The sequence below is a fragment of the Lolium rigidum genome, chromosome 2 (genome assembly GCF_022539505.1).
Source record: "Lolium rigidum isolate FL_2022 chromosome 2, APGP_CSIRO_Lrig_0.1, whole genome shotgun sequence".
NCBI lineage: Eukaryota > Viridiplantae > Streptophyta > Magnoliopsida > Poales > Poaceae > Lolium > Lolium rigidum.
Genome location: NC_061509.1, coordinates 215,666,360 through 215,690,231, shown reverse-complemented (window position 1 = coordinate 215,690,231; position 23,872 = coordinate 215,666,360). Strand labels below are relative to the sequence as shown.

Here is a 23,872-nt window from a genome sequence, read left to right as displayed (position 1 = left end):
CACCACTTAGGAGAAGTGGTAACTAGAACTAGGACCGGTAGATTACCAATCACACGAAAATGCCTAGTTCATACGCAGATTGCAGCTTAGTTAGCAACCAAACAATGTTCACAAACGAGCTGAAATAAAATTGTTAGGAACCAAAAAAAACTATAATTAAGTTACATGAACTTGGCCCTGGCCGAGTTAAACATGGCTTTAGGAAGAAGATGTCGCCTGATGCAGAAATATGCTGCGAGCAACCAATCAGGCCCAACATGTACTTCCAAGTGCATTGCGCTTGTAATTATTATGGGTTCGTCGTCCATACACTAACACAAACGAGCACTGGATGAAAGTACAAATATATAGTTATATACTAGTTTCTAAAATATGAAAAATGTCCAAATAGGTTTGACAAGTGTCATAAAGGGAGAGTTTTGGTGGCTCTTATCTTCTATTGTGGGATGTATGACGTTTTATTCAAAATAATAAAAATTGAACTATGAACTGTTTTCATCCTTGCGTTTCTAACGTCAAGATCATCAAACATGACATGTGTCACATGCCACATACAGAGTGAAAACAACATAATCTTTACAAAAGCTGGTCTTTTTCTAACAAATCGGTAGGATTAAACAATGAAATGTGTAAGGTTCTGTGCTAGTTCAAAAATCTTCTATCTCTAAATAGGAGACCCCCAACACTTGATTTTGGTGCATTCCCATGCCTCCACGTCATTGTCTTTTCCCCCCACGCTGCGCTACAACCTATCGCTTCTCCGTTACATGTTGCATTTATATCATCTTCATGTACCTCGATTAAAGAATCTGCTCTTCATCTGCCTGCTTGAGACGTTTCTTCTTCCTTTATAAGAAAACCAACCCAACCGAGTGTGTAGTCAACAAGGCAAGAGAGGGGACGGCTGCCTTCACAGCTTTTGCAAACTTTTTAGCTAATATGGGGCTAAGAAATCCTTGACCAATAATTTGGCTAGCCAATAGTTGGCAAAAATTGGTAAGGTACGACATTACATGAACCAAATACACCCATATCTCCTCGTGTCGCCCACCTCCTAGGCTCCCCAATGTCCATTCACAAAAAATAAAAATAAAAGCTCCCGAATATCTTGTCCACGAGTGGAACGTGCACCTCTAACTTAGGTTGCGTCTATACCCTGACTTGGTGTGTTCTTAACCGTTGTATCGTGAATGAATTGCTTAGATCTGATGATACAATTCGTAAAAAGTTTGAGACTACGGCCCATAGTGGTTAGCTACAGTACAAAGTCCATAGAGTTTAATCTACAGTACATAATCTTGGCCTCTTGTTTTAGATCCAACGACTATATTAGAGGAGCCGGTTCCCCGCGAGTATAACTAGGCATGGGCAGCCCGGCCCGGCCCGAAAATCCCAGGCCAGGCCGGGCCAATTCTGCACATGGGGCCGGGCTCGGCCCTAAAATCCATGTTTTACCGAAAGATGGGCCGGGATTTTTCAGGCTTTGGGCCGGGCTCGGTCCTAGATTCTTGGCCCGACGGTCGGGCCATGACAGGCTCGGGTCTGGACTTTTAGCTTTGGGATTTTTTTGGCCCGGTCCGGCCCGAAAAATACCCAGGTATACCCGCGAGTACCCTCCCTAGCTCCGGATCTGCGACTCCAGCAAAGCTCCATATTTCATTGAGGTCACCCCTTCCTTTTCAATCAACTAGAATAATGGCCCTCGCAAATGCGATGGCATCTCTAGTGGTGTCTCATCAAATTATTTATGAGCATGGATAAATAAAAAAGTACTCCACTATTAAAACAAATGCACCAATCCCTATCCCGCTTTTTAAATAATAAAGAATTCCCAATGTTGATTTCCATGTCACTATGTCAGTACCTGCATTCTTGAACCACTTTTGAAAAGTCTGGCATGTTATTTTGATACAGCTCCGAACACACCATTAAGAATATAATAGTCACACAACTTTCCTTTCCTTATTCGCCGAAGATGTATCGTGGATACGACGGGCAAGAAGATCACAATACATCGTGTACAACCATTGCCTGTTAATTTTGTTTGTAATTGCATCAAATGATTAACTTGCAGTTTCACACCATACAAACCTGCATTTAAATATATGATTATCACTACATTGTTTCATGATAAAATAATTCAAGTCTATTCCAATCTATTAAACATGATCGGGGCTGAAAGGTATTAACATAGTTTCGTTTATATCAAATAGGAAATTTAATTATTACCTTTCCAAGCTCAAGATAAAAATTCATCATCCTTTACACCGATCTTTTGTAAATGTAAAAAACTAAGAGAATATTTTCATCCCTATAAATCAATGTGAAAAAAATGAATAGAGCAAGAATGTCGCTTGTACAAATTTATTACTTCCATGAACTCTGAACATGAACAATGCTCGATATCTCATTCTCAGAACGAATACGTATTAGTTCAGAATAGTTAAAAAAGAAAATAAATGTATCTACCACATAAAACAAAATTAAAACCATCTTCTGGAGAAGTGTTGCATAATTTATAACTTCTATTCTATAAAACATGTTTGTCTATTAACCTGCATCATCCATTCTGATGGACATGCAACTCAGTGGCTAGAGATGATAGTGACTGATAATCTCACCAGATTTCAATTCCTTGTGGACTGAATGAATTTCAGATGTCACACAGAAATGACACGTGAGCTCAGCCCAGGAAAAGGAGATAGACAGATCTTTTGAGCACAATCCGAGTTACTTGGAAGTCTCCAATATATTTCTTACTTCAGAGGGATGCACACGCTAAGGGGATATTGTCATCTGAGTGAGTAGTGTGTATCCTCCATGAACCACCAAAAAATATTCTACTATAATTTAACTAAAACATAAATACCCATACCGGTATTTTATTCTGGTCTCAAATCAATCCGGCATCATTCTCGTAAACTCATGCCCATCGTTTGCTCTAGCACCATCACAACATCTCGAGGTCAATCCCGTTGAAGACAAAGTTCTATTACCTTATTATTTTTCTCTCGACAGGTAAACATGGAAGAACATGAGAAAATTAGCTTATGAGAAGAGATCAATCATTAAGGGTAAAGTGATTGTACATACCTTCTGGTAGTCCTCCTATGCACACCTCGTCTTGAAACCTGGAACCAAATATTGGTAATCCATTGCAGTATAAACATACAAAGTTCCAGGAAGATCTCTTCACTTTTGTTTTCATTGGCAACATGAATAACTTACTTTTTGGTTGCTGATTAGCTTACATATCTAGGTGCATGGTACCAGCAGTTTCGATCAGGAATGCATACATATATAGGATTTCCATTTGCAAATTAATCTGCATTGTCACATCAGAATCCTGCTCGTATATCTGTGGATATAATCCCTGCATTCTGACTTCCAAAGGCTAACGTCTCGCCATACACTATAGCAGTGGTGCTTGGCAAAATTCTTGCACTAATGGTGCTGCGGGTGGGATGATGATCTCTGAAATTAAGGAGGCAAGCGAGCAGTTGCTAAGGCAAGAGAGATGAGATTACGTATAGCTAAGGCAGGAAATTAAGATGTCTCGGTGACATCGAAGGTGCAAGAGAGATTAGATTACGTATAGCTAAGGCAGGAAATTAAGATGTCTCGGTGACATCGAAGGTGAGCGGTTGTTAGAATAGAATGCATCTTTGTAGAATATATGCTTGAGATAAGTAGGCACGACATATATAGTTGATCGTGCTAGATCTCTCCATTACCACGTATGGTAGCTTGATCGACGGACCGGCCGGCTAGTTCAGAATTCTCGGTGATGGCCCAACACCGCGTGTGGATAATGACAAGAAAAAGATCAGCAGCTAGGGCAGATTTATCAGATGAAAGATACATATCACATCACACTACATATACATACCTTGCTTCAGGATGTTATTATGAAGTCAGTCTTTGTACCTAGCTCTTCTGTCCCTAGAAAGCACGTCTCCGATCCATCTAGCTAGCAGGGATGCGTGTTGCTGCTAGTCTATTCCATCCATGACCGATTCATGATCCTGATTTCACATCCGCTTCTGATCTATTTACATCCATGAGATAAGCTAGATTAATTCATGAGCCGCTGATAGTGCATGTGCCTGGAGGTTGGCCGGACGGCCGGCCGGCCGACGACCGACGCAATACGGCGGCGGACGAAAATACGGCGGCGGCGGAGTGCTCCTGAGGACATGTGCTAGGTAGGCATAGGCATATTTTCCTTTGGACGATGGATTAAAACCGATGGGTTTGGCTGCTGCACATTGTTTGTTTTCTTCATAAACATATACACGTGTACGATGTCACGTGAAAATCTAATATAAAAGTGCACGTCCACCATGTTATGCATGTTACACAAATTGAACGGCTCCTGCTTCGTAATTTCAGAAGATCTATTAAATCAAGGGCCGGTATTTTCTAATTAATGTGGGATTTTCTAGCTATTTATCTCTCTTTTGGTTCACCCTATTTTACTTTTAATATATAATAGATAGATAGATAGATAGATAGATTAGGATGCGCCTCAATCCGTTGCTCTCCCATCACCGTGTTCCCAGCACTTTCGGAAGGCTGCCATCCTGAAGGATGTTGGGTGTTATTGGCCCCTTTCTTTCTTGCATTATACCAATCAATTTTTTTTTCGGAATCGGTGTTGCAGTTTTTTTTTTCAGAATCGGTGTCTCGGTCAAGTCTAGATGGATCATGGTCAGTCTTTTCTTATCTTACTTTTCTCAATCATATAATTGTTGCATCTTTATTTTTTTAGTTCAAATTGTTGCATCTTTATTAATGTGGGGTTGTTCTTTGTTCTTTTACCCAGCGGCACTCAAGTCCTTTCAGAATTCAAAAGCTAGCATCAACAGAGTCTGCAACATCTATCGATCGGCCTCGGCCGTGCACATGCCTCCAGCCACATGTTATCTTTATTTTTCCTAATCCCCCTTCTCCCATGGGCATTTCACGTTTCTATCTATTTTTTTCTCTACTAATGGCATGTATCTGCAGGGATGGTCTTAATATTTGAGTTTGCTCCCTATCAATGCTACCTGAATGCTACATATGGAATCCCGTTTGGGCAGGGGCAGCAATCCAACAAGGATGCTCTTCTATATTGGTGCATCGGGAGAAACAACTATTTATGCCATATTGTGATGTAATATAGTTGCTTATTCAAAGATCCAAGATTGACATCTAGAAGCTTGATGAAATGCCTCAACCATCTAAAGGTTCAAAGAGATTTCTAAAGGTAAGGATCTTCACCTTTTTAGGAGTCGGTATTGATTATTTTTTAGCTTGTTCCTTATATTATGGGGCCTTAGGGCATCTCCAAAGGTGGACTCTCAAATGGACATGTCATTTGTCCATCTGAGAGTTCGTTGGACAATTTAGAAGCTGGATATTTACCAGACCCCACAAGAGATACCTCCTATTTGTTCACCTCCCAAATTATCCAGAACAAAATTTTCATGTACAACATATCTCTAACAACTATGAATTTGATTCCACAAGAAAGTCCCTCATGAACTTAACAATTCGAATCCATATACAAATCAACAACATGTATCTGGTTAAATTACAAAAGTCACTCTATTGCTTGAAGGAGTCTGGTAATATATGTCACAACCAACTTAGTGAGTTTCTTAGTATTCGGAAAAGATACTGAAATCCTGACGATTGCCCATGTGTGTGTGCGTGTGTGTGTGTTTATAATGAATTTTTTCAAATGAATGTGGCATCATCTCAGCATGCGCTAACGATCTCAACATCATTAGGAAATAGGGCAAGTTGAATCGCAAGGGTAAGGGCAGTCCACCGTCTGGAACGGACTGCGGTCGTAGAACCAGTCTCCAACTGCATTTGCTATTCTCTGCAACAAAGAGAGGGGAGCCCTTGTAATATTAACATGAGGTTGCCAAAACTTATATGTAAAGGAAACTGAAGGATGCAAGAGTGTGTTTACTTTGCCACCAAGCACCGGAGATCCGGGTGCGAACCATCTCTCCTGCATCTCGGTCTGGCAGTGCACGAAGCATGAGTTTATAAACAGCCCTCTGGTGGAAGAGTTCCCTTGTTCCTCCAGTGCTTCCAGGAAGTGGTCTCTGAATCCTGTGATAGTACCGTGTGTCTCGATGAATATACTAAGAAATTTCATAGCTGACCAGTTAGTAAAATACGGTAGTACCTACCCTGCAACGTCATTAGTTGCTTTGCGGAACATTGCCTTATATCGTTCTTGCAACTTTTCCAGTGAGGATCAGAATCTCCTGGAACCAAATTGTTCGCTACCTGATGCACGTGGAAATGCTAACAAGATTAATGCCATGATGGATGCAAATAGAAAGAAATGATTTTTTATCTGATGATTACCTGCCATGAATCATATGCTGCATTTAGGATGAACAAAGGCGTCTTAATATGCTTCACCTCATTCTGTGGAAAGAAGCACTGCATCCAAGAAACTTGTTAGTCTAGAGGCGTGTAATATGATGACTAGATATGAATAATAACTCGGCTTGCAGTTCTTACCATGCCTGCGGGCATCTTGGAAGTGCAAGAAGATGGTAAATTCATGGCTGAGCCCTAAAATATTTGTACGCAATACAATCAGATAAACAACATAAATATAGGTAAAATGCATTTTTCCATCTAAAGTTGTATATGATGCCCCCCATAGGGGACTTCACAGCGATTTGCGCTTTTAGACCGTCAGATCTCCCCACCTGTGTATCTTGTCCGTCCATTTTTCACTAGGCCCTCGCGCGAACCCACTTTTTATCCATGGGTCGTGTGAAAGCCCGCTCCGGCCCGGCGTCTCGCAGGGGAGTGGGGAAAAGAAAACCCTATCGTCCCCGCGCGTGTCGCTGCCTCTCCGCCTCCTCCGGTCGCGCCGCCCTCCGCCCTCCGCCCGCCGCCCGCCGCCCTCCGCCCACCGCCCGCCGCCCGCCGCCTCTCCCTTCTCCTCCCGTCGCGGCGCAGTGCCGTGCAGCGCTGGACCGACCTCCCTTCTCCTCACCCATTTTGCTCGTGCCTCCTCCTCTCCCGCTCGTTCCCCTCCTCTCCCCTCAACAAATCGCCTCGTCTTCGTTGTTGGGCTGCCGTCGCCACTCCCTTCTCCGGCCGATCTTTCATCGTCGCCATGGCCTGCCGGGAGAAGCGCCTGCCTTGTACGCGAGCAGCTCGTGCGGCACGAGCGGGGCGCCGGCTGGGGCGCGAGCCCCGCGTACGGCACAAGCTCGAGCGCCCCTCCTGCTGATGGTGAAGGAGGAAGTGCAAGGGGCGGGTCGCCGCCGCTATGGAGGCACGGCTCCCACTGCCGTGTACATGGTGGAGAGGTCGCCGTCGACGAGCGGGATGAGGAGGCGTGCATCGATGCGGGGAGGGCGCCGCCAGGACGTGTACGAGCGCTTCCTTCTTTCTGCAACGCAAGAGGAGAACGTGCCAGAGAGAGGCATCCATGGCGCTTGTTCCGTCGACTTGTTCCCAGCTATTGTGGTCTGCCCCATTGTCCTCCTCCTGTTCCTCCTCTCCATGAGCTCGCTCTGCTAAGCAGCCGCGAGGATGACGCTGATGGAACTACTGCAAGATTCGTGGGATCTCCTCAATTTCTCTTTCTCTCTAGGTTTGCTCTGTTTAATTCATGCTTGCTTTGATTTAGTGCGGTGTACTGGAGCAGGTGCATTCTCCATTTAATTCGTCTTTGCCTTGAATTAGTGCAGTGTAGTGGAAACGAAATCTGTGGCAGATGACATGTTGAGCTGATAGTTCCACCCCTTTCTTCTACCTGATGACAGCGACGAGCCGAGGTGAGCAGCCATCAGCCCTTCTCCACCATGTTGTCAACAAAAATCCAAGCATGTTGTTCACACTTTTGATATTTAAATTGAGCAGAGATCTAGAGGTTCTTGCATTCAATAAACAGGTTTATATTTAACAACATTTTTGTTTACACGTACATATCTAAATTGGTCATTTGACTGAATTTTTGGTGGCTGCTAATTGTTCAATTTAGATTCTTTTTGTTCATCCATACACGGTTGGCTTTAATGCATCTAATAAGTTGATTGTTTCATTTTTCAGTATTGGATGGGGAACTTTTCAACCAGTGAACTGTATTGTTACATGTGAACTAACACACATTCAGTTAATTGAGGTTAGCTTTGTATAGCTTCTGTTGTTGATTATCCAACTATGTTGCCTGGTGTGTCTCCACCTACCATTCATGCTTGCTATTTGATATGAAGGATTGTAGGTTGTTGTGTTGCATAGGCCAGCTGCTCGCAAGTTTCCCAATTGAGAAGAAAATAATATGATCTGCAACAAAATACAAGCTTTGTTATATGTACAGTGCAGGCTTCATGATTTTTCATTTATATTTTAATAGTTGTACATAACCCATATTTGTTTATTGTTAATATTTTCAAAGGTTGGCTGATGCCTTTTCCTATACTTGGTAAAGTTGTCAACCTAATGATTTAAATCTCTCATGTTTGGTAATGTTGTCAACCTAATATATGTGATCCCTTGCGGCTATTGTCGATTTAATTATGCTCATATTCTTGGCTGTATAGGGGCGGTTTCTTATTAGAATTCAGCCATGTAGGCTCTGAATTTGGGCTTGGGTTTCGTTTTAATCTACAAGTGATATAAGAGACAATCAAGTTTCATTCTGGCTTTTATGTTTCAAAGAAACTGCGATACATAATTTTAGCGGGTCTGATTTGCCTCCTAATGCTTATTGATATTCTCCCCTTGCATTGGCATATTCACAAAATGACATGTTTGATTGTACTTTGGCATGTATATATTTTTCATTGGATAAATAGAGTGTAATACATGGATCGCTGCATTCCTCATTTCATCTAGATCTGCAATCTGGGGAACACGCACAAACAGAAAAGATATGTGCCTTCTATTTTTCAGACATTTACTATTTCTTCTTTGAGATTTGTTTTCTTGGTAGGGCAGTACAAGAGTTGTCTGGTATGCATATATAGCTGCATTCGTACTAGACAAGACAAGTTAGTTATTCTGTAGTTTTCCCCATTTGAAGGATTTTTATTGGAAAAAGTCATGTCTCATTTGCCAAATCTGAAACATTAGTCCATGAATATGGCCTCCTTGCTTTCACTGCCGTGTCAAATCTATTATCTGCTATTTCAGCAAAGCAAGGTAATAATCATTATATGTACATGTTCCGCTTCTCAGTTTGTATAGTGAAGTCTTGGCGTATTTATTATTACTTGTCGTGCTTCTGTAGGTAGATTGCCCTGTTTATTTTTCAGAATTATCATGCCAATTATTATAGTTACGATGGCAGGGTTTTAATTTGAGGTTCTCTAAAGTTTAAATGGTAGGAACACTATTGGACTGGAGTTGCTAGCTATTAAACTTTTACATGTCAAAGGTAGGAGAAACATGTGTTTCTGTTGGCTATGGTTTATGTACTTTCCTTTAAGAAGTTAGCCCTATAACTTTCTCTATTGCTAACGTGAATTTATCTCTGAAAGAAAGCACATTGCGACTTCAGCACCTTTCTTTCTGGAATTACTTTGAATTATTTTTTATGAAAATAGTTTAGAAAGTAGGTTAAATAAAGTATGGTACCACTTCAGAAGATTTCTTTGCTTTAATTAGTTTTGTGATGATCTGCAGGAGCCTAGGGAGTCAAGTTCACTCCAATGACCAAATACAAGGGGAAATGTAACTCAAGGTTAATAACCTAGAAGCTTTCGTACCTCTAGATGTCTAGCAACATGATTCTAATTCGTTAGATTTAGTATATTTTTGCATTCATATCTTTGAATCATAATCCCAGTGATCCCATCTCTCTTGCTGTTATAATAAAGACATGTTATTTTAGTTTCTAGGATTATTTCTTATGATCGTGTTTCAATGCTATCATAAGCACTTTTTCCTTCTAATATGAACACTTCTTTAATTCATCGTTTCTGTTGGGAGGGTTTTTATTGGGAGGCTGATCTAAAGGGCTGACCATCTTGCCGCGCTCCATCTCGCCTTCCGCAGGGGTAACTATTTTGGTCCAAAGGTTGTTTGTCTTACTAACTTGACTTTACTCGATTTGTTTCCATAGCTTAGGATGAAAGCCCAAAGCTAACATTTTAGTTTGAACATTTTTGTGTGCCCCTCTTCGATGTATATATTACTGTGATTCTTTGTGTGACCCAACAAGAATTTTTGTGTTCTCGTTAATTCCTTGATGTTCCGTTTGCATCATAAGGAAGCCTAAAATCGTGTTCAAGTTTCTTACCAAAGCATTGCTGATTGGCATGATTATTGCAGATTGCTCAATTTAAGCATTGCTGGTTTCACTATTTTATCTCGCTGTCATTGAGATTATTTAAAACTTTGCTATACTTCCGTGCAGGGCAACCTTATGAATCAAGCTGTGCGCGGACGATGTAAATATACTTCTACAGAGGCGGGAGGCAGAAGGTATTCTCTCTCCATACATGATCATTTATTTCTTCGTAAGCGCATTCTTTTGGTGATTCTAATTTGTTAAGCGTGTTGGTATCCACTATTTTACATTTTGGGACAGTTGTGCTAACGAAACCACAATCAGCTAGCTGCTTTGTGACTGGTGTTAAATATTGAAACCTTTGCTCTCTTTTAAATTTTTGGATGGTTGGGCTAACAAACCCACATTCAGATGGCTGCATTCTGTCCCGTCAAATACTGAAATCACTGCATCAATATCATGACTAGCTACTATATTTTATTTGTTGCATACTAGAAAATCAGCTTTTATATCGAACATGCTTCTGATATCTTTAATGCCATCTCCATACTTGTATTTCTCTAGAATTTTCTACTGAGATTTTGGGTTTTGAAATGATGTTGTGAAGTATAGTTTGATGAAAGTAAATTACTTGGGTGGTCTGACAGTGAGTAAAGTGAAGTTGGATGAGAGGATTTCGTGTGCCTCTGCCCTGCTGGCTGGGTCGCTGGCTCTGCTCGAGGCTGATGGTGCAGTATTGCACAGATTTATGTGCTGCTCGAGCCTGCCATGTGGATTGCCACTTCTTCGGGGCTATATGACCTGATTTATTTTCCTTTTCTATGCACAGATTTATATTTGCTTTGGCTACAATTCTGGATGGTCTGGGTGATACTTAATCCATGTTGAGGTGATATTTGTCCATTGTTTCTTGGCTAGGTCATATCAAGAAAAATTAAGAGTATATAACTATATATGCGTTAATATTTACTACGTATCAAGGCAGTTAGTTAGATGAAGTTGTTTGCTTGGATCGCTCTTAGATTGTGATTTGGTAAACTTTATATGAATGAAAGATTAGTTCTTCGAATCATGAACTGGATGTGATGTGTGCAATCTGGCAATGAGGCGAAAAACATGTCTTCATTGAAAACCATTATGATCTTTAGTGAGTCCAAACAGTTTTTCTTATATACTAATAGTGAGCTCCGAAATATTCTGTTTAATATTATCTGGTAGTGCCATCACTTGAAATCACTTGTGCATCCGTTTCTTCTCAGGTGCAGGGGAAGCGGTGCACTGCTGCGTGGTTTGGATGGCCGACGCCTAAACTGGTGGTTGGCTGGTTGAGGTTGGTTCTAGACACATTTTCTCCATCCCCTTTCCCGATCCAAGGTTGTGCTGTTCTTGATCCCAACTTGTGCTTTTTAGTCTGTTTCTGATGTGTGCTTGTGACTGTTTGTACAGGTTCATGCGGAACCACTGTGTTTGTGGTTTTCTGGACGGGTTTGCTCTTTTACTCTGAATCCAGATGTGAGTTGACACTTTCATGTGTTATGTGTTCTCTGCTTCTTTGGTGGCTAGGGAAACATCAAACATGACTTCGGCTGTACTGACAGACAGTGAGAGGTGACGTTAGTTCAGTGATCAACTTTTTTTTAGTTTCAGCATATGATTTTTTGGCCAAATACTGTCAACAGACTACTGTTCTGCTCGCCAAGTGCTGGCAACACAAGAACAAATCCAAGAAATTTGCTACTCGAGCTGTAACTACTCAAGCATTGACCCTTTTAGTGTTTTGTTTACTTTTTGAGGTTTATCATCAGGTCTGTACATGCCCTGTTTTGCATAATGCTTCCCATGCTTTGCTTGATCCGTTGTTATGCTGCTTCTAAGCCAAATGTTCTTATATTATTGGCCCTCCTCTTAAATTTTGTCACTTTGAATGTATAACTGAGTGGTAATTAATTGCAAGGTGATACCATTATGATAAAACTGAATTTGGAATATCTAATTTATGCCACTTTAAATGTATAACAATTTAGAACAAATTTCTTCTTGCAAGAATGGTTAGAATAACTGAATTATGGTAAAATTGATAATGTGTCGTTGTGAATGCCGGACTAAGACATCTCCGACTGGGGCACTTATGCCCTTCTTATTCCTCTGTTTCGCACTCTCTATCGGTAGCTCACTATATGCCATTCATATTCCAGGACCTATTAGGATACAAAGTTGATGCTCCAACCATTATTTCACTTTCTAATATTTTCTTTGCATCTCTGTTGTCACTTGGTCTAGCCAGTACTTCACTGTGTTTACGTCAATAGGTCTTTTAGTGATTGAACAATTCTTGGTTAAACCCATATATTCATTTGGCCATTATATCTATTTGCCTAAAGATGGTATGTATTTGAGTTTAAAGAGCCAGTACAATAACAAAGTTATCTCAGTTCTCGAAAGTTAAATGGACCTTGAACCATTTGATCCTATTTCCGTGGACAAATTTATGTTGTGGTAAGCCGTGTGTGTTGAGTTAACTCATATTTTCAAGGATTTTTCATTTTACCTTAATTAGATATTCCATGCCGTTATCTACAGGAACTTGATGGGGTCAAATCCATGTGCCTCCAAATCATGTATGTCATCAGTCCAATTAGACACGTCTAAGAAGTTATTAGCTTTCTCTTCATGTCAACTATATTTTGCATTTCTGTTTTTGGGTTGCCCATTTGATTCTACCCTCTGTTTTCTGGTGCATGTGTATTATAAAGAAAGAAGATGGAGTTTAATATAAGAATGGGCATACATCTTGATGTTCGCGTAGATAAATGTTGAACTTTTTGAATTTTTTTACCATTATGCAAGTTGGGGATCTTTCCGTTTGTTCACCGAAACCTGCTCTTCTAGCTATATTCTACCTTTTTTCTTATCGTACCTATATTCTCTCTTGTTTTGTTGTTTTAGGCATTGAAGATTTAGGGTGGGGTCAATGCTATCGTTAGTAGGCAAAGGGCATTAGTATGTGTGTGGCGGGAATGTTTAGACAATAACTACCAAGAAGAAAGAACTTCTCAGGTTTTCATCACCTGTGTGATTATTAAAAGTGCTCTCCTTGGTTAATTTTTCCGGCCTCCGGAGTCATTTCTGAATTTAACTACATTCGTAGGGATTGCCATACAAATTATGATAGTTTCAAAATGACTTCATCTCCTTAATCCCAACATATCAATAGAGAACAAAATTACCCAGTGGTGTAGTGTGGCTAATCAATTGTAGGTGGTTTAAAAGCCCTTGATGGTATTGGTGCACCCCTATGTACTTGACAATTCCTTCCTCGTTTTTCTCTGTAACACCATTAGTTCATTTATATGGCAGTGGTAATTCAAGGAGACGACAAATGTTATTGCATAGTCTACATTAAATATGTCAAAAAGCGTTACTTCAATGGTCTCAACTGCATAGACAAGTTATATTTGGCACAACGGAGGTATATATTTTAACGTACTTTTATGGTCTCTTTACGTGCCTACAAAAAACCTGGCGATGGCTACTATATTGTTTACGTTGCCACATAATTACCGATGGATCATGTCTATTTCCTGTTTACGTCGCCACATAATTACCAATTTATTACATTAGGCAAACTCTTCTACCCGTGACGAGATTGGTTCAGTTCTTCGTACCTCAACATTCCTTGCATGTGTTTCAAGCCTAGACTCATTGACGCAGGGGGCTCGGTGTCACGTCTGGTGGCCAAGCACGAAGTCAAAGCTACACATGCTGCTAATGGTCAGTCCTCCATATTGCTTTCTTTCATCTTTTGTTTTCTCCTTCATGTTACTTGCATACCTCTGTTTTTATAAACGAGCCAGACCCATCATTTTTACCAAGTGTATCCAAATATTGTTGCAAATCTACCAGTACTGTAAAATTTTACTCCCTCTGATCCATAATATCCACTGGGCGATAATCCAACTACACTTTTTATGGTCTAAAGTTTTCAAATGCATTTAACTTTCTACTGGGGGTTGTCAAAGGTCTGATACTTTTTAATGGTCTAAAGATTTCCATAGAATGCACCAATGAATTTTGTCGGCTATGTTATATAATAGGCTTGGAACAATATTAATATTAGCTTAAGGAGTACCTATTTTCGGATCTCTATCATAGAATATTTGTTTCTTGGTTTGTGATTTACTATGGTTTGCAACGATTTTTGAAACCTAAACAAAATAGTATTTTCCCGCTTACACATAAGCCTAACCTGATCGTGTGCCAAGGCGCCCGATTTAGTCAGTCATTATGGCCAGTAAATTGGGTTATCCAAATAGTATAAACCTTTTATACAATGACAATGTACCCGCGTAGTTGCAATCTAAACATCGTCGGCCTCTCTTCTTTTGTGCATCAACTATGCGGCAACATCATGTGACCATGTTCTCTTTTAACTTTAGTCTGGCTCCCTTTTTGCATCACTTGGTTTTCCTCTTGATACAAAAAAACGATAATATGCAATGTGTAATGATTTGTTTCCTCTTTGGCAGGAGACTTGCAACTTTCATATATTTTCCATTTTACTCTATTTTCCTCCTCTATTAACAGGTTGGAGCTATATGGCAGCCAACAAGTTCATCAATATCTCTATTACGGCCATCGCTATCTTCCATTTCACAATATGTGCTTTCTTATAATGTTATCATGCAGATGCCAATTCATTTCTCTGTCCATATATCTTTGAGAAGGTCGGCATAGCTGTTTGTTTGAGGCTCAACGTGATACCAGCCTTTGATTCAAGCTTTGCTTTTTGTTTTCCCAGGAGCCTTAGCTTTTAGTGTTATTAATTTATCATGGATGTTTGTTTTGTGTTCTTCACATTCCATGGACTACAAAGAATATGTGTTATTCCATTTATAGTCGTTTGGTACATCTAAAGTGGAGACCAGTGAAACATATATATGCATTTGTTCATGTTGTGTGTGATATATTTCCCTACATTCTCTATATCGAGTTGTATGCTTAACATAGTATTTTACTAGGTCCTAAAATATCATTTGTGTATGTGTGACACTCATGTTTTGTTAAGAGTACCTGGTTGTTGTTTTTACAAAATGTTTATTAATGCGAAAGACGGTCGCCAGAGTATCTGGTTGTTGTCTTTACAAAATGTTTATTAATGTGAAAGACGGTCGCCACTCCTAATTGCTTTTTTTTGAACACGGAGTGCCCCGAAGGGCATAGAAGCTTCATTAATAACCAACGGTGGGTGTACAATACATTACAAAGGACCCCATGAAAAAGAAAATTACACATAGGTCCTTGATATTTGTAGAAAGGGCCTCACTGAAAGAAAAGGAAAAGCAATCATGCCCTTCTCTTTCCCCACCGACGAGCAGGAGATCAACCATGTCGCCATCGAGCTCCAAAGCGGGGACGAAACCACTTTCTTTACAATCGACGTGGGATGCAACCGTCAATCTCAGAAGGGGCCTCCGATGGAGGTTGAAGATTTGCCAGATCTCACCGGCTTGGATAACGGCCAACATCTGTGCTGCCGATGTTGTGCTCCAAGAAGGTGCTTCAGAAGGACTCCATCCTCCTTTGCCAAGGCCACGACAGAGAGCTAATTGCTTCTGGTAACTACTAAATAAGAGCATGAGCTTCAGGCGCTACTGAGGTTTTATCTTAAGTGCTTCCAGTAAAACCTAATAAATGTATTTTCAGATTGGCAGTTTATTTAATCGTGATTATACAAAATAAACACCAACACGTTTTTCACGGGATCGTGCGCCAAGGCGCACATCTAAATCTAGTAATGATAATCCTTCTAAGGTATGCCTCTTCACTCTGTTACAATTATAGCGGAATTCAAAATTTAGATAGTATTTGTTTTAAGCTTTAGTCATTCGATTATAATATCATGAAAGAGACTTATGTCAGTACAATTAGTGAGAAAGAGGAACTGAATAAGCATACATGTGTTATAGCTACATCATTAAAAAAGGCAGCAGCGTGGTCCTCTCCAGCAATGTCTTCCCTGTAAGAGAAAACGTGGAAAAGGTTAAACACGGAACTGATTATTCAGAAAGTTAATGTACTGTGTTATATCTATTGCAATTCCTAGTACATCCCCAAAGTGGCAAAATCAGATAGCATGCTTTTCCTTTTCTGCCAACTGGCTTCAGTACATGTACTGTCTTACTTACACATTGAGGAAGAAACCAGCATCAGAAAGACATTTAACATTGGCCCCCACTGGCAGAAGTTGATGAAATTTGTCACAGTGCAGTATCGAAGTTAATCCGCCAGCAGAACATCCCGAAATTAGAGCCTGACATGTCCTTCAAAAAATGAAATTAGAGCTTGCTACAGTATCAACATGTCAGGAATTATGCTCATAATAAGAAGGCATACATTTGCAGCTCTGTTCATTCCTTTTGCGAGCAGATCTTCTATAACTGCTTGCCATACCCGCGCACCTCTGTAGTGTAGATTTGTGCTCTGTCCAAATTGCAAAATTAAACAAAATCTCCGTGTAGAATGTTACTAATTCCGACAACAGCAGGAAAATGAAGAAAGGCTGGAGTATTGTTCACTCACAGGATCAACTTCTTCCTTATCACCGGTGTAAGAGGAACCATCGCAGTACCGAACCTGGACCTTGTTCCAATTGTAGAAGTCTGTTTTTTTTTTTTTTTTTTGAAACGGGCAAAAAAGCTTTTGCCTTATATTGATATAGGAGGAGAAAACATGGTGGTGGCCGAGGCCAAAAAAGAAAAAGAGAAACAAGGGGGGAAACTACCCCCCGGGAAACATCACAGAGCCGATCAGCCTAAAAGCTCCCCGAGACCTTTTGCCCCGGCAAGAACCCAGTCCTTGCCCTCTTCCCTAATTCTATGCATGATCACGGAGGGTAAGGAAGATTTGTTGCTGAAGACTCTCTCATTTCGCTCCTTCCAAATCTCCCAGCAGATGAGCATGATGGCAGTCCGAAGGCCCTTGGAAGAGGTGGTGGGGGTCTTGGCGATGGCTTGCCAGTAGTCCAACACCTTCGGTCTCACCGTGTTGAGGCACAGGGCAAGGTCCGGGCAGGAGAGCCACGATGCCGCTGCATTCCATATTCTCTTGGAGAAGTGGCATTCAAAGAGGATATGTCGGGCCGTTTCCGGGGAGCTTCTACAAAGCTGGCAGGAAGGATGATGAGGCCATCCTCTTTTGGCAAGACGGTCGGCGGTCCAGAGTCGGTTTTGGACAGCAAGCCAGGCGAAAAAGCGGCACTTCGGAGGTGCCCAGATTTTCCAAACGATGTTGCCAAACGGACAGGGGAGGGCTGCCAGGAACTGAGCTTTGTAGGCGGAGCTAGCAGAATAGCATCCATTAGGAGTTAAAGTCCAAACAATGGAGTCCTCAGTTCCGGGAGAAAGAATGACATTCTCGGTGAGTTCCCAAAGACGAATATACTGCTCCATGTGTTCCACCGTGAAAGCCTCAATTGCAATGTCGGACACCCAATTGTGGTCATGGAGGGCGTCGCGAACAGTCCGGTTCTTCCTCTTTGAAGCCTTGAAGATCAGAGGGGCAAAATCCTTAGGAGGGGCGCCGTTGAGCCAGGAGGAGGACCAGAACGAGGCTTTTGCACCGTCGCCGATGGTGACCCGGGTAGCGAGCATTGAAAAGTTCCCGGCCAGAGGCGTCATTAGGCGTTTCCGAACCTACCCAAGGTTTTTCCGGCGCCGTCCATTCGTACCAAAGCCAACGAAATCTCGGAGCACGAGAGAATCTCTCCAGTCCAGAATCCCGAGACCACCAAGCTCCTTTGGGCGACAAACTTTCTGCCAGTTGACCTTGCATTTTCCCCCGCTCACCGCCTCCTTGCAAGCCCAAAGCATACCACGGCTGATTTTTGCGAAAGCCTTCAAGATGCTCTTGTCTGCTTTAAGGGCCGTCAGCAGAAAAAAAGGCATAGAGGAAAGCACCGATTTAACAAGGGCGGTGCAGCCGGCGCGGTTGAAGCGAGGTGAACAGACCAATCAATCTCATAGAGCTAAAGTCAAGCATGTATATGAGGGTAGTAATACAAGATACTTCCGCCTTGTAGCAACCCGAAAGCACCGGTAGAAGAATACCTTTCAATTAGAACATGCCAAGGGATTTTCTATAGGTGGATAATTTAAACCAAATATTAGTGACTATTGTAAGGTATTGTTTGGTGCCTTGGTTCTTAACTATTTTTCTCAGGATATACCTTGTGTCTAGAGGAACTCGTTGCTCATTTCACGGAGGAGGTAAGAGAAGCCATTTTCCAGATGTAGCATAGATGGTGGGGTGTCTATTATGCAATATGCTGATAATATGATCCTTTTCATGGACCAAGATTTAGAGAAATCTTTGAATATGAAATCAGTTCTTTGTCTCTTTGAACAGTTGTCGGGTCTGAAAATAATTTTTCATAAGAGTGAGATATTATGTTTTGTGAAAGCAAAAGAGATCGAACATGAGTATAAAATTATATTGGGTGCGAATAGGGACGCTACCTTTTAGATATCTGGGAATACCAATCCATTTCCGTAAACTAAAGAATGGTGAGTGGAAACATGTAGAGGATTTCTTTGAGAAGTGCCATGGCATGGATATCGGATGCAACCGATTGGAAATGTTAGCACGGTATTTCTATAGCCGGTGTAGCTGACGACGTACAGATCAAAGGCTGACATGTTGATGCAAAGACGTTTCATGTTACTAGTTCTCTTTAGATGGCTTATTTTTTTTGGGACTCTTTGCGATCCGTGAATTGTAATAAGTTGTAAGACTCTGCTGAACTGCTGGTTTTGTTAATAGAAGGCCGTATGCCCGTTTGCATCACTTGATACAGAGGCTGGGCTACCCCATTTGAAGCAAAAAAAACCGTAGATCTGTATGCGGTCCTATCTTACCTAGTGGAGGTGGGCCTTTGTGTCTTCTTGGTGCAGCCATTTGAAGATGGTAGCACATGACATGTTGGCCAATGCAGATGACAGCCTAGCAGTATGACTCGTGTTGTGACTTGTGAAAATGTTTCATGTGTGATCTATTCCTTTGGCCGAGCTTTGTAAGCCTTGTTTGAACTTTGTAAGACTTAATTTGGATTAAAATTTTACGATGCAAATGAATATGTGCAGCAGGAGAAGTTCAAAGAGAGAGAAAATGCAGTGAGCTAAAGAGAAGTAGTATACCTGGGTTGTAATCCGGGGTGTTGCTCAATATCCCAGTGAAATCAGACTGCTTTGACATCTTCTTGGACGACCCGAACGAGATGAGACTACGCTGCAGGCAGGTGGTCACGTTGTTGCACCATGCTCCTCCCTGCCGCCCGTCGTTTTGCACACAGGATCGAGCTGAGCATTCCAGGATCCAGTGAAGCACGACTGTGCTGTACTTACTAGCTTAATAAGTTTCAACTGACCTGAAAATGAACCAACCAACTGTTCACCCCGGAGCCGAAGCCTGGGGCTAGATGATACGCCGGGGGGCTCCCATCCAGACACACTGCATCACAAAATCGCGCTCATCAAATTACTAGATTAGTCAGCCGAGTAGAGTACTCACACGAGGAGAAAACTGAAGAAAGTGAAGGGATGAACGGGTAGAGCAGAAGACAGAGAGGCCGAGAAGCGTGAGGTGATGTGTGACTGACCTGCTCCTTTGGCCACGGCGCTCTCGACATAAGTGATGTCCACTAAGAAGCCGTCCGCCTCACCGAAGGCGAGCAGCGCCAAGGCAATCGCCGAGCACCACCGGAGACGGAGCTGCTTGTCTCCTCTCTCCATCTTCATCACCGGAGACAAATGAGCAAGCAAGAGAATGTAGACATGGTGGAAGCCTGGGAAGCACACATATATACAGGGCTGCAATTCCAGCCGAGTCTACTCAAGGTCTCAAGCCATTAGTTAACGAGTTGGAACCGGGTCCAAGTTTCAATTTCTTATTCTTTTTTTGCGGGTGTCAGGTCACGATTCAAGTTCTTATTTTAGCCATACGTACGTACAGTATATACATCCAAGAAACAGGCAGCCATGGTAGACTAGTGGTGAACGGAAGCCGCGGTTTAGCAGCCAGGAAATGCCGTGGAAACTGTTCCATTCAAGGAAATAAGACGTACTGTACACCACTGGGGAGAAGAGGCGAACGGCTGTGTGTGCTTGGGCGCCGGGGGTTCCCTTGGGATGGGACGACGACCAGACTGAAGTCGTCTGTTATTTTCCACATTCGGTCTCTTTCCTTGTGTAAGACGACCAGAGGTACTTGCAGGGGCTGCACGGATTGACCTCGTTTCCACCTATCACAAGTCCTCGCCCATTTTTATCTTTATCAGAAAAACTGGAAAGGCAAAGGGCAACGCTCCTGCTGTAGAAATGCTGCTGAACAAGGAGTTGATTGCAAAGGATCTCTCTGGTTGGCAAACTTGGAGCTTCTTGTTACAAGAAAGAGCAGGCTACCTAAACGAATGAAAAGACAAGCTTAGGGCATCTCCAACGGGGCAGACCCAAATGCAAAAAAATCGTCCGTTTGGGTCTTTCCGGACAAAACCTGCTCCCAACGGGGCAACCCAACTTAAAAACGGACAGGTGCAGCGTCCGGTCTGATCCAAAACTGGCGCAAATTTGGGAGACTTTTGGGGCGAGCCGGACGCACGCGGATGTCCACTGTATCCGCCTATGTCCGCATCCTGGCCCATCTGATAGTGACACAAAATACAACCACATGCGCCCCCACCCTTCTCTCTCCTCTGGTTGCTTTCTTCCATGGAAAAGACCATCGCTCCACCCGGAATCGATGTCGACTAGCCAAGCTCCGCCGCCACCCTCGCCTGGAGGCCGCCGCCGCCTCCTCCTCCTTTTTTTCCAGCCCTGCTGGAAGTCGCCGGAGCAAAAACGGGCGCCACCGGCCTCGACGCCGCCGAGCAAGACGAAGGCAGGCGGAGCTCGCCGGGCCGGGACGGGGACGGAGCTCGCCTTGGTCCAAGCCGCCGAGCTTGGAGACAGCGCAAGCGACGTTGGCGGGCGCGCCGCCGGGCGCCTTGACGAAGCCGCCGGACTCGGCGAGCGAGACGCCGGCCACGTCGGGCACGAAGTCGATGTGTATCTCGGCGAAGGAGACCACCTGGCCGGGGGCGGCCGCCGCCGCGGGAGCGACTCCGTCACCGAGGGGCGCCATCGAGCAGAGGAAAGCCGGGAGGAACGAAACCGAACACGAGCGGATCAAGAAAATGGAGCACGGGAGATGCTGCTGAGGTGCTGGTGGATCGTTGAGCGCCCAGGGCCGCGCTGCGCCTGGACGCCGCGCCCGCGCCGGCCTCGCCACGTCCGCCATGCCCACGCAGGGCTCGCGCGGCTCTCGCCGCGCCGGCCGCCGGGCTCGCTCCGCCGGCCATGGCCGCGCAGGGGCTCGGGCGGGGCTCGCCGCGCCGTGCCTCGCCACGCCCGTGCCGTGGCCGGCCTCGCCACACCCGCCATGGCCAGCAGGGGCTCGCGCGGGGCTCGCCCCGCCGTGCCTCGCCACGCCCGCGCCGGCGGCCACGCACCTCCGCAGCGCCGCCAGCCCCACGCGCGCGCTCTCCACGCACATGCGCAGCGCCTCGCCTCCCCTTCCCCGGCGAGAGCCTCGTAGCTGCTCGGCCGCCTGAGCCACGCCTGTGGACGTCCTCCGGTCGCTGCAACTAGTACTACTACTAGTAACTAGCCATGTGGCCCTCGCAAATGCGAGGACATCGTCTTATGTGCACTCAATATGTTTGAGAAATAGTTTTATGGTTCCATAAATATTAAATATTAATTTTCAAATGGTATTCCACGACAATCTCTTATCATGGTTCACATAGTTGCTTGTCCATAACCATAGTATGTAGAGGGCTAGCTAAATCACTAAGGTCATTGGGCTCGCCTCGCCACGTGGCAAGGAGATTATTGTTGAAGGAACTTTCTAGGTTGATAGGTGATTAAGCTAGAATCGCTTGCCATGAGCTTCATTGATTTTCTACAACAGTCGTAGTTGGAAAATTTCTATGTATATGCCTTGATCCATTTAATCGCTATGCAACTTTTGTATTGCCCTCATGTGTAGGGAAACGATTGCATGTGATGTGATGGAAAAAATTAACAATAACACAATTACTCACCAATCTAGTCATTTAAGTGTCATCTGATGATGTACGCATTAGCCACGCTCATGTGGAATAACGATGGCCTAAATTTGACTGCCAGTATCGAACAGCTTTTTACCGCGCCAATGCTCTTCTTTTTATGGTCCTTCCATTATCCACACATGTTCCGCGAAGAAACGACAATGATCGTCCGTGGTTGCTCTTGTGATCTTGTCCCAGTTTGTATGCGCGGATCTGAGTAAAAAAGAAAGATTTCAGATGAATTTTGTTTTGGCCTCTTGGTTTAAAATAGGTTTTTAAATTCTTTTGCAGGTCATCTACCGTTGCACAGCTATGCTCCGTTTATGGTCGCGTCTACAACGTGTGGTTCATCGAGAGCTCTTTACGGAGGTGTCTATACGGTTGGAGGATACGGCGAGGGATATTTTTTTCCAACATGGGTGACAGCGTGATCTCATGGATTGGCCCGCCTACCACATAGTTCTGGTTTAGTCATTTGCTTCGGTGTTGCCTAGACTTTTACTTTTGTTCGGTGTGTAATAAATGGATCTATACGGTGCATCCTAGTTATGCAGAGGCCGGGTGTAATATTATTTGAGTAATAAAGCGTCCATTATCGAAAAAAGGTTTTTAAATTCTTGGTCGATATTTCTGAAATCTCACCGAAAATTAGTTATTTTGGTTGCCATCAAAAACACATTAAGCGGACAATATACCAGTATTCATATAACTTGCTGAAATTTAATGATTTTTTATAAATAAATAACAGGGACGCGGCATTTGTATCAACACAGGTGTTTAGGCATTAAATTCCTTGTGCCCTGAACGACACAGGTAGCTTATTAATATTTTTATGTGCTAGACTCATGCCACGCAATCACGTTTAGGTTTCTAGCTAGGTGCAAGAGAGAAATTGAAAGAACGCACCGAGTCCTATGAAACTACGATTTGACACGATCGATTTCCATTTTATATGTCCTTTTGTCATGTTATACATGGTACTTGATTTTCCTTCCATATTTGATGCATATACTTATTATTAAATGTGTCGAACATTGTTTCCGTACGTGACTATTAGTCTTTGGTTAAATCCTACCCGTAGTAGATCTAACAGTTTAAATAATTTCGACTGGTACTTTTTTCTAAAAAAATTGTCAAAATCAATAGAATTTTTGTAATACAAAACTAAATATGAAGTACATTTATCTGTGGACAAGGAGAATATTTATTTTTATCGCACAAGAATTTGAGGCACAACCAACAGCTTTATACATGGCCCATCGAACGGCCACCTTTTTTAGACTATGTAGAGAAGAAATCTAATGGTAAACTGTAGAGCTGAACCTGGACACAATCGGATCCCTAGTACTCATTCTTTTTTGAAGGAACATATCACCCATATGAGGTAGCTGAGAAGATAAGAAGTTTTTTAAAGTAATCAAACCGGTTTTCTAAGTATCACACGGGAGAGGGCAGGGCCCATCGCTGCC

General features: G+C 42.9%; 1 protein-coding gene and 1 long non-coding RNA gene across 2 annotated transcripts; one reads left to right on the top strand and one right to left on the bottom strand.

Annotated features, from left to right (window-relative positions):
- Positions 1 to 5,522: 5,522 nt before the first annotated feature.
- LOC124692935 (pectin acetylesterase 8-like) lies at positions 5,523 to 20,151 on the bottom strand. Its single transcript, XM_047226375.1, has 12 exons — positions 19,917 to 20,151; positions 19,686 to 19,768; positions 19,456 to 19,585; positions 16,844 to 16,923; positions 16,658 to 16,744; positions 16,450 to 16,574; positions 16,220 to 16,280; positions 6,532 to 6,585; positions 6,373 to 6,450; positions 6,192 to 6,291; positions 5,966 to 6,111; positions 5,523 to 5,872 (listed from the first exon to the last, which is right to left on the bottom strand). Exons 1-12 carry the CDS (start codon positions 20,053 to 20,055, stop codon positions 5,774 to 5,776), a joined length of 1,182 nt encoding a protein of 393 aa, XP_047082331.1. The 5' UTR covers positions 20,056 to 20,151; the 3' UTR covers positions 5,523 to 5,773.
- LOC124692936 lies at positions 13,979 to 15,157 on the top strand. Its single transcript, XR_006999793.1, has 2 exons — positions 13,979 to 14,035; positions 14,849 to 15,157. It is a non-coding gene; the product is annotated as an uncharacterized LOC124692936 (long non-coding RNA).
- Positions 20,152 to 23,872: the final 3,721 nt, after the last annotated feature.

Coding starts and splice junctions, on each gene's coding strand:
- LOC124692935 (XM_047226375.1), bottom strand. CDS start 20,055: ATGAAGATGGAGAGAGGAGACAAGCAGCTCCGTCTCCGGTGGTGCTCG. Junction 19,586..19,685: donor GTTGGTTGGTTCATTTTCAG/GTCAGTTGAAAC, acceptor GACGGGCGGCAG/GGAGGAGCATGGTGCAACAA. Junction 6,292..6,372: donor CAGCATATGATTCATGGCAG/GTAATCATCAGA, acceptor CACGTGCATCAG/GTAGCGAACAATTTGGTTCC.